The 14,712-nt window shown below is 37.4% G+C and overlaps 1 protein-coding gene across 5 annotated transcripts in view; it reads left to right on the top strand.

Annotated features, from left to right (window-relative positions):
• The window catches only part of phkb (phosphorylase kinase, beta), a 274,364-nt gene that overhangs the window by 258,719 nt on the left and 933 nt on the right, over positions 1-14,712 (top strand). For all 5 annotated transcript variants that reach the window (XM_061892491.1, XM_061892500.1, XM_061892487.1 and 2 more), the window contains one exon: positions 4,069-14,712. This exon is cut by the window's right edge and continues 933 nt beyond it. In XM_061892491.1, coding sequence (XP_061748475.1) covers positions 4,069-4,332 — 264 coding nt within the window. In that variant the 3' untranslated portion in view covers positions 4,333-14,712. The remainder of the gene's footprint in view (positions 1-4,068) is intronic.

Below are 14,712 nucleotides of genomic sequence, written 5' to 3'. Positions count from 1 at the left end.
TGTCCTTGAGCAAGACACTTTACCCACCTGCTCCCAGTGCCACCCACACTGGTTTAAATGTCACTTAGATATTGGGTTTCACTATGTAAAGCGCTTTGAGTCACTAGAGAAAAGCGCTATATAAATATAATTCACTTCACTTCCGCCATCCTACTCACTGCCATTGTGTCCATGGGCAAGACACTTTGCCCACCTGCTCCCAGTGCCACCCACACTGCTTTAAATGTCACTTAGATATTGGGTTTCACTATGTAAAGCGCTTTGAGTCACTAGAGAAAAGCGCTATATAAATATAATTCACTTCACTTTCGCCCTCCTAGTCACTGCCGTTGTGTCCTTGGGCAAGACACTTTACCCACCTGCTCCCAGTGCCACCCACACTGCTTTAAATGTAACTTTGATATTGGGTTTCACTATGTAAAGCTCTTTGAGTCACTAGAGAAAAGCGCTATATAAATATAATTCACTTCACTTTCGCCCTCCCAGTCACTGCCGTTGTGTCCTTGAGCAAGACACTTTACCCACCTGCTCCCAGTGCCACCCACACTGCTTTAAATGTAACTTAGATTTTGGGTTTCACTATGTAAAGCGCTTTGAGTCACTAGAGAAAAGCGCTATATAAATATAATTCACTTCACTTTCGCCATCCTAGTCACTGCCGTTGTGTCCTTGAGCAAGACACTTTGCCCACCTGCTCCCAGTGCCACCCACACTGGTTTAAATGTAACTTAGATATTGGGTTTCACTATGTAAAGCGCTTTGAGTCACTAGAGAAAAGCGCTATATAAATATAATTCACTTCACTTTCGCCCTCCTACTCACTGCCGTTGTGTCCTTGAGCAAGACACTTTACCCACCTGCTCCCAGTGCCACCCACACTGCTTTAAATGTCACTTAGATATTGGGTTTCACTATGTAAAGCGCTTTGAGTCACTAGAGAAAAGCGCTATATAAATATAATTCACTTCACTTATTATTATTAAACTGCTGCATTTCAATTTACATATTAAACACTAAACAAAGTATTATGAATAAATGTTAACCGTTAAACTGACAATAAATATATTACTAAAAATGTTTACTTATTTATTCGTTTTTTTGTATTTTTTTATTAATGTAATATTTACCGTATATTAAATATAGTGATACAAGTTCAGTAATTATTGTGCAGCTTCTGCCTTTCAAAAAAAATATATATTTATAAAATATTATCCTTCATTCCTTAACACGGATCACTCGTCCTGTCCCCTTAGCAGGAAAAACAGCCCCAAAGCATGATGTTTCCACCCCCATGCTTCACAGTAGGTATGGTGTTCTTGGGATGCAACTCAGTATTCTTCTTCCTCCAAACACCACCAGTTGAGTTGATACCAAAATGGATACATGGATGATACAGCAGAGGATTGGGAGAATGTCATGTGGTCAGATGAAACCAAAATAGAACTTTTTGCTACAAACTGTGTTGGCCCTGCGATGAGGTGGCGACTTGTCCAGGGTGTACCCCGCCTTCCGCCCGATTGTAGCTGAGATAGGCGCCAGCGCCCCCCGCAACCCCGAAAGGGAATAAGCGGTAGGAAATGGATGGATGGATGGTATAAACTCAACTGGTGGTGTTTGGAGGAAGAAGAATACTGAGTTGCATCCCAAGAACACCATACCTACTGTGAAGCATGGGGGTGGAAACATCATATTTTGGGGCTGTTTTTCTGCTAAGGGGACAGGACGATTGATCCGTGTTAAGGAATGAATGATGATATTTTATAAATATATCTTTTATTTAAAAGGCAGAAGCTGCACAATAATCACAATTAATTTCCTGAACTTGTATCACTATATTTAATATACGGTAAATCTTACATTAATAAAAAAGTGCTGGCATTTAGAAAATGGATGGATGTATATATATATATATATATATATATATATATATATATTCAGGACTGTGAATATTGTGATAATGTCCTATTATTTTCTGTAATGCCACTAAAAACATGAAAATGTCATACATTCTGGATTCATTACACATCATGTTTTGCACTCCACCTCTTCATCTTTTTCGTATTGTAGGTTAAATCATCATCTCCTTAGAGCTTTACAACAAATGGAAGCATGTACACAGCTGCATTGACTCTGGACTTGATGAAACACAGTGGACCAAAACCAGCAGCTGACATGGCTCCCCAAACCATTGCTGACTGAGGGAACTTCCGTTGTCTAGAGTACAGGAGTGGCTTGACCATGGGAATACGGCTATTGAAGCTGTATCTGTTGTAAAGCTCTATAGAAATGATGATTTCATTTCCCAGCATGATCCGGCACCTGTCCACAGTGCCAAAACCAGCAGTAACTGGTGTACTGACCATGGCATTACTGTCCTCCATTGGCCTGCCAACTCCCCTGACCTGAACCTCATAGAGAATGTGTGGGGTATTGTGAAGAAGAAGCTGAAAGACACCAGACCCAATAATGCAAATGAGCTAAAGGCCGTTTTTGAAGCATCCTGGGCATCCATAACACCTCACGCCGCATTGATGCAGTAATCCGTGCAAAAGGATTCCCAACCAAGTACTGAGTGCATTAATAGACATTTTCAAATGTTTGATTTTGCTTTGCTGTTATAAATCTTATTTTTTTTAACTTGGTCTGAGGAAATATTCAAATTTTTTGAGGTAGGATTTTTTGAGTTTTCTTACGCTGTATGCCATAATCAGCAATATTAAAATGATAAAAGGCTTGCAATATTCCAGTTGATGTGTAATGAATCCAGAATGTATGACATTTTCATGTTTTTAGTTGCATTACAGAAAATAAAGGACTTTATCACAATATTCTAATTTTCTGAGACAGTCCTGTATATGTATGTATATATATATATATATATATGTATATATACATATATATATATATATATATATATATATATATATATATATATATATATATATATATACATATATATATGTATACATATATATATATATATATATATATATATATATATATATATATATATATGTATATATATGTATTCATATTTAATTTTGGTCAAATAATTACTAAACAAAACCTATTTTGTGTCCTCAAACAGAAAAAAAAAATACAAACATTTTTTTAGAATTATTTTAATTATCGCAGTTAAACATTAAAATTTAAATGATTTAATGTTGTTCATATTTATTAATTCATTACTTTTTAAATGTATTATTTCATTATTATATGTATTATCTAATAATAAAATGTTTTAGATGTAGTGGGCGAAAAAAACTATGAAATTACAGTTAAAATTATTTTGAAGCAGCAGAAACTAAATTAATTTTTAAAAAAAAGTAATTATATTATTTAATTGTGTCTATATTTATTCATTAAAATGTTTGTATTATTTTATATTAATTCTGTGTACATTTTCAATATTTTCCACCATGGTCAAAAAAAATTCAAGTAAAATTACAGTATTATTTTGCCGATATACAAAAAGACACAATAAATGAATATAAGTTATAATATATATATATATATATATATATATATATATATATATAATTGTTTTTAATTTTTAATTTTAATTAAATTTAATCAATGGAATTTGTAATATTTATTGACAGTTTATTTATTCATTTAATTGACTTTATATATGTTTTTGGTCAGAGAATTACAAAATAAAAGCATATGTTGTGTCTGTATGTATATGTATGTATATATGTATATATATATATATATATATATGTGTATATATGTATGTATGTGTATATATGTATGTATGTATGTGTATATATGTATGTATGTATGTATATATATGTATATATATATTTATACACATATATATATATATATGTATGTATATATATGTATATATATATATATATATATATATATATAGTCAATTAAATGAATAATTAAACTGTCAATAAATATTACAAATTCCATTGAAGAAATGTTATGTTTTTGGTCAGAGAATTACAAAATAAAAGCATACGTTGTGTCTTCAAACAGCAAAATATAGTTTTTAATTAATTGAATCATTATTGGTTGTGGTTGTCACGGTGATAATGACGAGGTGTTTGCGGGCAGCTGCTGATGGTGGTCTCCATCGTGCTGGAGAGGAACCCCGAGCTGGAGTTCAGCAGCGAGGTGGACCTGGACGCTCTGGTGAAGGACGCCATGGCCGACTTCCAGAAGGACGACTTGGAGAAGCGGGACATCAAGCAGGCCTTCTTCAACACGGCCCCGGTGGGCCAGAGGAGCACCTCCAGCTACCTGACCAAGGCCGTCCTGGTCCAGCTGCTCAGGGGCGACGTCAAACCCTGCAAGGACGACCCCTGCTCTGTCAGCTAGCTGCTTAGCTTAGCCGCTAGCTTGATGGCGCTAGTCGCGCTCATCCTTCGCCCGGATTTGAGGCGGAAGCTGTTAGCATAAACAAGCTACATGCTAGCGGGCGTGGCGCCATTTTGTTTTCTTGTCTCGTCGTAGCGCCGTTAGCTAATAAAGCTAGCCTAAATTTCTCCAAGTCAGTTGGGCCAGTTTAACATAAAGAAATTAAAATATCGACAAGCTCTTAAAAACCCAGAAACATATTTGTAAACACTGCGACTGCTAGTAGCTAGCGCGATAAACACTTGTCGTTTAGCAGCCATCTTGGAAAGGTACTGAGCTAGCTTCTAAAGGTTTGTTGATTCTATCTCAAAATAATGTTTTGCCACATTTTTTTGTCACGAATCAGCTCCTCCAACTAGCATTTTTAGTGGCAACGACAAGCTAAATGCTAACGGGCGTGGCACCATTTAGTTTCTTGTCTCATTGTAGCGCAGTTAGCTAATAAAGCTAGTCTAGTTAACTCCAAGTTAGTTGGCCTAGTTTAGCATAAAGAAATTAAAATATCGACAAGCTCTTAAAAACCCAAAAACATATTTGTTTGTAAACACTGCGACTGCTAGTAGCTAGCGCGATAAACGCTTGTCGTTTAGCAGCCATCTTGGAAAGGTACTGAGCTAGCTTCTAAAGGTTTGTTGATTCTATCTCAAAATAATGTTCTGCCACATTTTTTTGTCACGAATCAGCTCCTCAACTAGCATTTTTAGTGGCAATGACAAGCTAAATGCTAGCGGGCGTGGCGCCATTTTGTTTATTGTCTCGTCATAGCACAGTTAGCTAATAAAGCTAGTCTATTCAACTCCAAGTTAGTTGGCCTAGTTTAGCATAAAGAAAATAAAATATCAACAAGCTCTTAAAAACCCGAAACATATTTGTTTGTAAACACTGCGACTGCTAGTAGCTAGCGCGATAAACTCTTGCCGCTCCGCAGACATCTTGGAACGGTTTTTAACTAGCTTGTAAATGTTTGTCGATTCTATCTGAAAATAATGTTCTGCCACATTTTTTGTCATGAATCAGCTCCTCCAACTAGCATTTTTAGTGGCAACGACAAGATAAATGGTAGCGGGCGTGGCGCCATTTTGTTTCTTGTCTGTAATCGTAGCACAGTTAGCTTATAAAGCTAGTCTAGTTAACTCCAAGATAGTTGGGCTAGTTTAGCATAAAGAAATGAAAATATCTACAACCACTTAAAAACCCCAAAACATATTTTTTGTAAACACTGAGACTGCTAGTAGCTAGCACGATAAACGCTTGTCGTTTAGCAGCCATCTTGGAAAGGTACTGAGCTAGCTTCTAAAGGTTTGTTGATTCTATCTCAAAATAATGTTTTGCCATATTTTTTTGTCACGAATCAGCTCCTCCAACTAGCATTTTTAGTGGCAATGACAAGCTAAATGCTAACGGGCGTGGCACCATTTTGTTTCTTGTCTCATTGTAGCGCAGTTAGCTAATAAAGCTAGTCTAGTTAACTCCAAGTCAGTTGGGCCAGTTTAACATAAAGAAATTAAAATATCGACAAGCTCTTAAAAACCCAAAAACATATTTGTTTGTAAACACTGCGACTGCTAGTAGCTAGCACGATAAACGCTTGTCGTTTAGCAGCCATCTTGGAAAGGTACTGAGCTAGCTTCTAAAGGTTTGTTGATTCTATCTCAAAATAATGTTTTGCCACATTTTTTTGTCACGAATCAGCTCCTCCAACTAGCATTTTTAGTGGCAACGACAAGCTAAATGCTAACGGGCGTGGCACCATTTTGTTTCTTGTCTCATTGTAGCGCAGTTAGCTAATAAAGCTAGTCTAGTTAACTCCAAGTTAGTTGGCCTAGTTTAACATAAAGAAATGAAAATATCTACAAGCACTAAAAAACCCAAAAACATATTTTTTTGTAAACAGTGCGACTGCTAGTAGCTAGCGCGATAAACACTTGTCGTTTAGCAGCCATCTTGGAAAGGTACTGAGCTAGCTTCTAAAGGTTTGTTGATTCTATCTCAAAATAATGTTTTGCCACATTTTTTTGTCACGAATCAGCTCCTCAACTAGCATTTTTAGTGGCAATGACAAGCTAAATGCTAGCGGGCGTGGCGCCATTTTGTTTATTGTCTCGTCATAGCACAGTTAGCTAATAAAGCTAGTCTATTCAACTCCAAGTTAGTTGGCCTAGTTTAGCATAAAGAAAATAAAATATCAACAAGCTCTTAAAAACCCGAAACATATTTGTTTGTAAACACTGCGACTGCTAGTAGCTAGCGCGATAAACTCTTGCCGCTCCGCAGACATCTTGGAACGGTTTTTAACTAGCTTGTAAATGTTTGTCGATTCTATCTGAAAATAATGTTCTGCCACATTTTTTGTCATGAATCAGCTCCTCCAACTAGCATTTTTAGTGGCAACGACAAGATAAATGGTAGCGGGCGTGGCGCCATTTTGTTTCTTGTCTGTAATCGTAGCACAGTTAGCTTATAAAGCTAGTCTAGTTAACTCCAAGATAGTTGGGCTAGTTTAGCATAAAGAAATGAAAATATCTACAACCACTTAAAAACCCCAAAACATATTTTTTGTAAACACTGAGACTGCTAGTAGCTAGCACGATAAACGCTTGTCGTTTAGCAGCCATCTTGGAAAGGTACTGAGCTAGCTTCTAAAGGTTTGTTGATTCTATCTCAAAATAATGTTTTGCCATATTTTTTTGTCACGAATCAGCTCCTCCAACTAGCATTTTTAGTGGCAATGACAAGCTAAATGCTAACGGGCGTGGCACCATTTTGTTTCTTGTCTCATTGTAGCGCAGTTAGCTAATAAAGCTAGTCTAGTTAACTCCAAGTCAGTTGGGCCAGTTTAACATAAAGAAATTAAAATATCGACAAGCTCTTAAAAACCCAAAAACATATTTGTTTGTAAACACTGCGACTGCTAGTAGCTAGCACGATAAACGCTTGTCGTTTAGCAGCCATCTTGGAAAGGTACTGAGCTAGCTTCTAAAGGTTTGTTGATTCTATCTCAAAATAATGTTTTGCCACATTTTTTTGTCACGAATCAGCTCCTCCAACTAGCATTTTTAGTGGCAACGACAAGCTAAATGCTAACGGGCGTGGCACCATTTTGTTTCTTGTCTCATTGTAGCGCAGTTAGCTAATAAAGCTAGTCTAGTTAACTCCAAGTTAGTTGGCCTAGTTTAACATAAAGAAATGAAAATATCTACAAGCACTAAAAAACCCAAAAACATATTTTTTTGTAAACAGTGCGACTGCTAGTAGCTAGCGCGATAAACACTTGTCGTTTAGCAGCCATCTTGGAAAGGTACTGAGCTAGCTTCTAAAGGTTTGTTGATTCTATCTCAAAATAATGTTTTGCCACATTTTTTTGTCATGAATCAACTCCTCCAACTAGCATTTTTAGTGGCAACGACAAGCTAAATGCTAGCGGGCGTGGCACCATTTTGTTTCTTGTCTCGTCGTAGCGCAGTTAGCTAATAAAGCTAGCCTAATTAACTCCCGAGTTAGTTTGCCTAGTTTAGCATAAAGAAATTAAAATATCGACAAGCTCTTAAAAACCTGAAAGATATTTTTTTGTAAACACTGAGACTGCTAGTAGCTAGCGCGATAAACTCTTGCCGCTCCGCAGACATCTTGGAAAGGTTTTGAACTAGCTTGTAAATGTTTGTCGATTCTATCTGAAAATAATGTTCTGCCACATTTTTTGTCATGAATCAGCTCCTCCGACTAGCATTTTTACTGGCAACGACAAGCTAAATGCTAGCGGGCGTGGCGCCATTTTGTTTCTTGTCTGGTCGTAGCGCAGTTAGCTAATAAAGCTAGTCTAGTTAACTCCAAGTTAGTTGGCCTAGTTTAGCATAAAGAAATTAAAATATCGACAAGCTCTTAAAAACCTGAAAGATATTTGTTTGTAAACACTGAGACTGCTAGTAGCTAGCGCGATAAACTCTTGCCGCTCCGCAGACATCTTGGAACGGTTTTTAACTAGCTTGTAAATGTTTGTCGATTCTATCTGAAAATAATGTTCTGCCACATTTTTTGTCATGAATCAGCTCCTCCAACTAGCATTTTTAGTGGCAACGACAAGATAAATGGTAGCGGGCGTGGCGCCATTTTGTTTCTTGTCTGTAATCGTAGCACAGTTAGCTTATAAAGCTAGTCTAGTTAACTCCAAGATAGTTGGGCTAGTTTAGCATAAAGAAATGAAAATATCTACAACCACTTAAAAACCCCAAAACATATTTTTTGTAAACACTGAGACTGCTAGTAGCTAGCGCGATAAACGCTTGTCGTTTAGCAGCCATCTTGGAAAGGTACTGAGCTAGCTTCTAAAGGTTTGTTGATTCTATCTCAAAATAATGTTTTGCCACATTTTTTTGTCACGAATCAACTCCTCCAACTAGCATTTTTAGTGGCAACGACAAGCTAAATGCTAGCGGGCGCGGCGCCATTTTGTTTCTTGTCTCGTCGTAGCGCCGTTAGCTAATAAAGCTAGCCTAAATTTCTCCAAGTCAGTTGGGCCAGTTTAACATAAAGAAATTAAAATATCGACAAGCTCTTAAAAACCCAGAAACATATTTGTTTGTAAACACTGCGACTGCTAGTAGCTAGCGCGATAAACGCTTGTCGTTTAGCAGCCATCTTGGAAAGGTACTGAGCTAGCTTCTAAAGGTTTGTTGATTCTATCTCAAAATAATGTTTTGGCACATTTTTTTTGTCATGAATCAACTCCTCCAACTAGCATTTTTAGTGGCAACGACAAGCTAAATGCTAGCGGGCGTGGCGCCATTTTGTTTCTTGTCTCGTCGTAGCGCAGTTAGCTAATAAAGCTAGCCTAATTAACTCCCGAGTTAGTTTGCCTAGTTTAGCATAAAGAAATGAAAATATCTACAAGCACTTAAAAACCCCAAAACATATTTTTTTGTAAACAGTGCGACTGCTAGTAGCTAGCGCAATAAACGCTTGTCGTTTAGCAGCCATCTTGGAAAGGTACTGAGCTAGCTTCTAAAGGTTTGTTGATTCTATCTCAAAATAATGTTTTGGCACATTTTTTTGTCACGAATCAGCTCCTCCGACCAGCATTTTTCCTACCAACGACAAGATAAATGGTAGCGGGCGTGGCGCCATTTTGTTTCTTGTCTGTAATCGTAGCGCAGTTAGCTTATAAAGCTAGTCTAGTTAACTCCAAGATAGTTGGGCTAGTGTAGCATAAAGAAATGAAAATATCTACAAGCACTTAAAAACCCCAAAACATATATTTTTTGTAAACACCGAGACTGCTAGTAGCTAGCACGATAAACGCTTGTTGTTTAGCAGCCATCTTTGAAAGGTACAGAACTAGCTAGTTTGGTTGATTATATCTCAAAATAATGTTCTGCCACATTTTTTTTGTCATTAATCAGCTCCTCCAACTAGCATTTTTAGTGGCAACGACAAGCTAAATGCTAGCGGGCGTGGCGCCATTTTGTTTCTTGTCTCGTCACAGCGCAGTTAGCTAATAAAGCTAGCCTGGTTTAGTTAGTTGGCATAGTTTAGCATAAAGAAATTAAAATATCGACAAGCTCTTAAAAACCCGAAACATTATTTTTTGTAAACACTGAGACTGCTAGTAGCTAGCGTGATAAACGCTTGTCGTTTAGCAGCCATCTTTGAAAACTACTGCGCTAGCTTCTAAAGGTTTGTTGATTCTATCTCAAAATAATGTTCTGCCACATTTTTTTGTCACGAATCAGCTCCTCCAACTAGCATTTTTAGTGGCAATGACAAGCTAAATGCTAGCGGGCGTGGCACCATTTTGTTTCTTGTCTCATTGTAGCGCAGTTAGCTAATAAAGCTAGTCTAGTTAACTCCAAGTTAGTTGGCCTAGTTTAGCATAAAGAAATTAAAATATCGACAAGCACTTAAAAACCCCAAAACATATTTTTTTGTAAACACTGAGACTGCTAGTAGCTAGCGCGATAAACGCTTGTCGTTTAGCAGCTATCTTGGAACGGTACAGATCTCGAGTTAGCTAGTTCTGTTGATTATATCTCAAAATAATGTTCTGCCACATTTTTTTGTCATGAATCAGCTCCTCCAACCAGCATTTTTCCTACCAACGACAAGATAAATGGTAGCGGGTGTGGCGCCATTTTGTTTCTTGTCTCATCGTAGCGCAGTTAGCTAATAAAGCTAGCCTGGTTAATTCCAAGTTAGTTGGCCTACTTTAGCATAAAGAAATTAAAATATCGACAAGCTCTTAAAAACCTGAAACATATCTTTTTGTAAACACTGAGATTGCTAGTAGCTAGCGCGATAAACTCTTGCCGCTCCGCAGACATCTTGGAAAGGTTTTGAACTAGCTTGTAAATGTTTGTCGATTCTATCTGAAAATAATGTTCTGCCACATTTTTTGTCATGAATCAGCTCCTCCAACTAGCATTTTTAGTGGCAACGACAAGCTAAATGCTAGCGGACGTGGCGCCATTTTGTTTCTTTTCTCGTCATAGCCCAGTTAGCTAATAAAGCTAGCCTGGTTAAGTTAGTTGGCCTAGTTTAGCATAAAGAAAAATAAAATATCGACAAGCCCTTAAAAACCCAAAACATATTTTTTTTAAACACTGAGATTGCTAGTAGCTAGCGCGATAAACTCTTGCCGCTCCGCAGACATCTTGGAAAGCTTTTGAACTAGCTTCTAAATTTTTGTTGATTCTATCTGAGAATAATGTTCTGCCACAATTTTTTGGCATGAATCATCTCCTCCAACTAGCATTTTTAGTGGCAATGACAAGCTAAATGCTAGCGAGCGTGGCGCCATTTTGTTTCTTGTCTCATCGTAGCGCCGTAAGCTAATAAAGCTAGCCTAAATAACTCCAAGTCAGTTGGCCTAGTTTAGCATAAAGAAATGAAAATATCTACAAATACTTAAAAACCCCACAACATGTTTTTTTTTTGTAAACACTGAGACTGCTAGTAGCTAGCGCGATAAACGCTTGTCGTTTAGCAGCCATCTTGGAACGGTACAGATCTCGAGTTAGCTAGTTCTGTTGATTATAGCTCAAAATAATGTTCTGCCACAATTTTTTTTCATGAATCAGCTCCTCCGACCAGAATTTTTACTGGCAACGACAAGATAAATGCTAGCGGGCGTGGCGCCATTTTGTTTCTTGTCTGTAATCGTAGTGCAGTTAGCTAATAACGCTAGCCTAGTTAACTCCAAGTTAGTTGGCCTAGTTTAGCATAAAGAAATTAAAATATCTACAAATACTTAAAAACCCCAAAACATTTTTTTTTTTGTAAACACTGCGACTGCTAGTAGCTAGCGCGATAAACGCTTGTCGTTTAGCAGCCATCTTGGAACGGTACAGATCTCGAGCTAGCTAGTTCTGTTGATTCTATCTCAAAATAATGTTCTGCCACAATTTTTTGTCATAAATCAACTCCTCCGACCAGCATTTTTCCTACCAACGACAAGCTAAATGCTAGCGGGCGTGGCGCCAATTTGTTTCTTGTCCGTAATCGTAGCGCAGTTAGCTAATGAAGCTAGCCTAATTAACTCCAAGTTAGTTGCCCTAGTTTCGCATAAAGAAATGAAGATATCGACAAGCACTTAAAAACTCCTAAACAAAACTTCTTTTTTTTTTAAAGCACTGAGACTGCTAGTAGCTAGCACGATAAACTCTTGTCGTTTAGCAGCCATCTTGGAACAGGACTTGAGCTACCTTCTAACGATTTGTTAATTAGAGCTCAGAATAATATTCTGCCACAATTTTTTGTCATGAATTATCTCCTTTCACCAGCATTTTTACTAGCAACAACAAGCTAAATGCTAGCAGTTATTATTTGACTTTGTATTTAGAATGTAGTCGCGCATTTTGCTGATGATTTAGCTTAGCATAACAAGAAAATTATCTGCCAGCAACAAAACACTATTTTCTGTGAACATTGAGACCGTTAGCGGCAAATAGACGTCTTCAAGATTTTGAACTGTTAGCGACAACAAGCTAAATGCTAGCAGTCCTGAAAGCAGTTTGCGTCTTTTTTGGAATCGGCATGTAGCTGATCGAGCTTGCTAGCCTAGCTTAGCATAAAGAAAGAAGTGATTTATCAAGACTTTGAGTGTATTCTTTCAACATTGGGCAGCCATCTTGGAGAGGTCATGCTAGCTAGCGTGAAAAATATTTTTGATTGTGGCTCAAAATTCTGTTTAAAATGACAATCTGAAACTTGTGAACATTTGTAGACGTAAATTATCTCCCACCAGCATTTTCCCCTGCATTTTTTTCTACTTAAAACAACTCGCGGTTTTTTTACCCATTTTTTTTAAGCTAGCTGCTATAGCATCCAAAATAATAGTGGAAGACAACATTTTTAGTAGCCAAACATGCTCATTTAAAAGACTTATTGCAATTCAACATTTTACGGGAAAATGCTAAATGTGCGATTGTCTGTTCAAGAAGTTTATGAGCCCCATTTTGACCAGCTAACTGTTAGCTTGTAGCATGCTAATCTCGTAACCTACTCATTTTGCTGCTTTTGGCGTTGTTATAATAGCTGTAACCCATGACAAGATTTTAGATTGAATTTGTTAGCGACAACAAGCTAAATGCCAGCACTTAAGTTTTTTGTAGCATCTAAAATAATAGCGGACGAAAAAGCTTTAGTAGCCAAATATGCCAAATTTAACATTTTTACGGAGAAGATGCTAAATGTGCTATTGACGTCTCTGTCGTCAGTTCAAGAAGTTTATGAGCCCGATTTTGACAAGCTAACTGTTAGCCTGTAGCATGCTAATCTCTTAACCTACTCATTTTGGTGCCTTTGGTGCTGTTATGTTAGCTCTAACCCATGACAAGATTTTAGGTTGAATTTGTTAGCGACAACAAGCTAAACGCCAGCACTTTGTTTCTTGCAGCATCTAAAATAATAGCGGACGAAAAAGCTTAAGTAGCCAAATTTGCCAAATTCAACATTTTTACGTAGAAGATGCTAAATGTGCGATTGACTGTCGTCTGCTCAAGAAGTTTATGAGCCCCATTTTGACAAGCTAATTGTTAGCCTGTCGCATGCTAATCTCGTAATTTACTCATTTTGGTGATTTTGGCGTTGTTATGTTAGCTCTAACCCTTGACAAGATTTTAGGTTGAATTTGTTAGCGACAACAAGCTAAATGCCAGCACTTTGTTTCTTGTAGCATCTAAAATAATAGCGGACGAAAAAGCTTAAGTAGCCAAATTTGCCGAATTCAAAATTTTTACGTAGAAGATGCTAAATGTGCGATTGACTATCGTCAGTTCAAGAAGTTTATGAGCCCGATTTTGACAAGCTAACTGTTAGCCTGTAGCATGCTAATCTCTTAACCTACTCATTTTGGTGCCTTTGGTGCTGTTATGTTAGCTCTAACCCATGACAAGATTTTAGGTTGAATTTGTTAGCGACAACAAGCTAAATGCCAGCACTTTGTTTCTTGCAGCATCTAAAATAATAGCGGACGAAAAAGCTTAAGTAGCCAAATTTGCCGAATTCAACATTTTTACGTAGAAGATGCTAAATGTGCGATTGACTGTCGTCTGCTCAAGAAGTTTATGAGCCCCATTTTGACAAGCTAATTGTTAGCCTGTCGCATGCTAATCTCGTAACTTACTCATTTTGGTGCTTTTGGCGTTGTTATGTTAGCTCTAACCCTTGACAAGATTTTAGGTTGAATTTGTTAGCGACAACGAGCTAAATGCCAGCACTTTGTTTCTTGTAGCATCTAAAATGATAGCGGACGATAAAGCCTAAGTAGCCAAATTTGCCCAATTCAACATTTTTACGTAGAAGATGCTAAATGTGCTATTGACTGTCGTCAGTTCAAGAAGTTTATGAGCCCCATTTTGACAAGCTAACTGTAGCCTATAGCATGCTAATCTCGCAACCCACTCATTTTGGTGCTTTTGGCGTTGTTATGTTAGCTCTAACCCTTGACAAGATTTTAGGTTGAATTTGTTAGCGACAACAAGCTAAATGCCAGCACTTTGTTTCTTGTAGCATCTGAAATAATAGCGGACGAAAAAGCTCAAGTAGACAAATTTAACATTTTTACGTAGTAGATGCTAAATGTGCGATTGACGTCTCTGTCGTCAGTTCAAGAAGTTTATGAGCCCGATTTTGACAAGCTAACTGTTAGCCTGTAGCATGCTAATCTCGTAACCTACTCATTTTGGTCCTTTTGGTGCTGTTATGTTAGCTCTAACCCATGACCAGATTTTAGGTTGAATTTGTTAGCGACAACAAGCTAAATGCCAGCACTTTGTTTCTTGTAGCATCTAAAATGATAGCGGACGAAAAAGCCCAAGTAGCCAAACTTGCCGAATTCAACATTTTCAC

This window comes from Nerophis ophidion, linkage group LG02 (assembly GCF_033978795.1).
Source record: "Nerophis ophidion isolate RoL-2023_Sa linkage group LG02, RoL_Noph_v1.0, whole genome shotgun sequence".
In the NCBI taxonomy this organism is placed as follows: domain Eukaryota; kingdom Metazoa; phylum Chordata; class Actinopteri; order Syngnathiformes; family Syngnathidae; genus Nerophis; species Nerophis ophidion.
The sequence above is the reverse complement of the archived record's forward strand: the minus strand, read 5'-3'. Positions and strand labels throughout refer to the sequence as shown.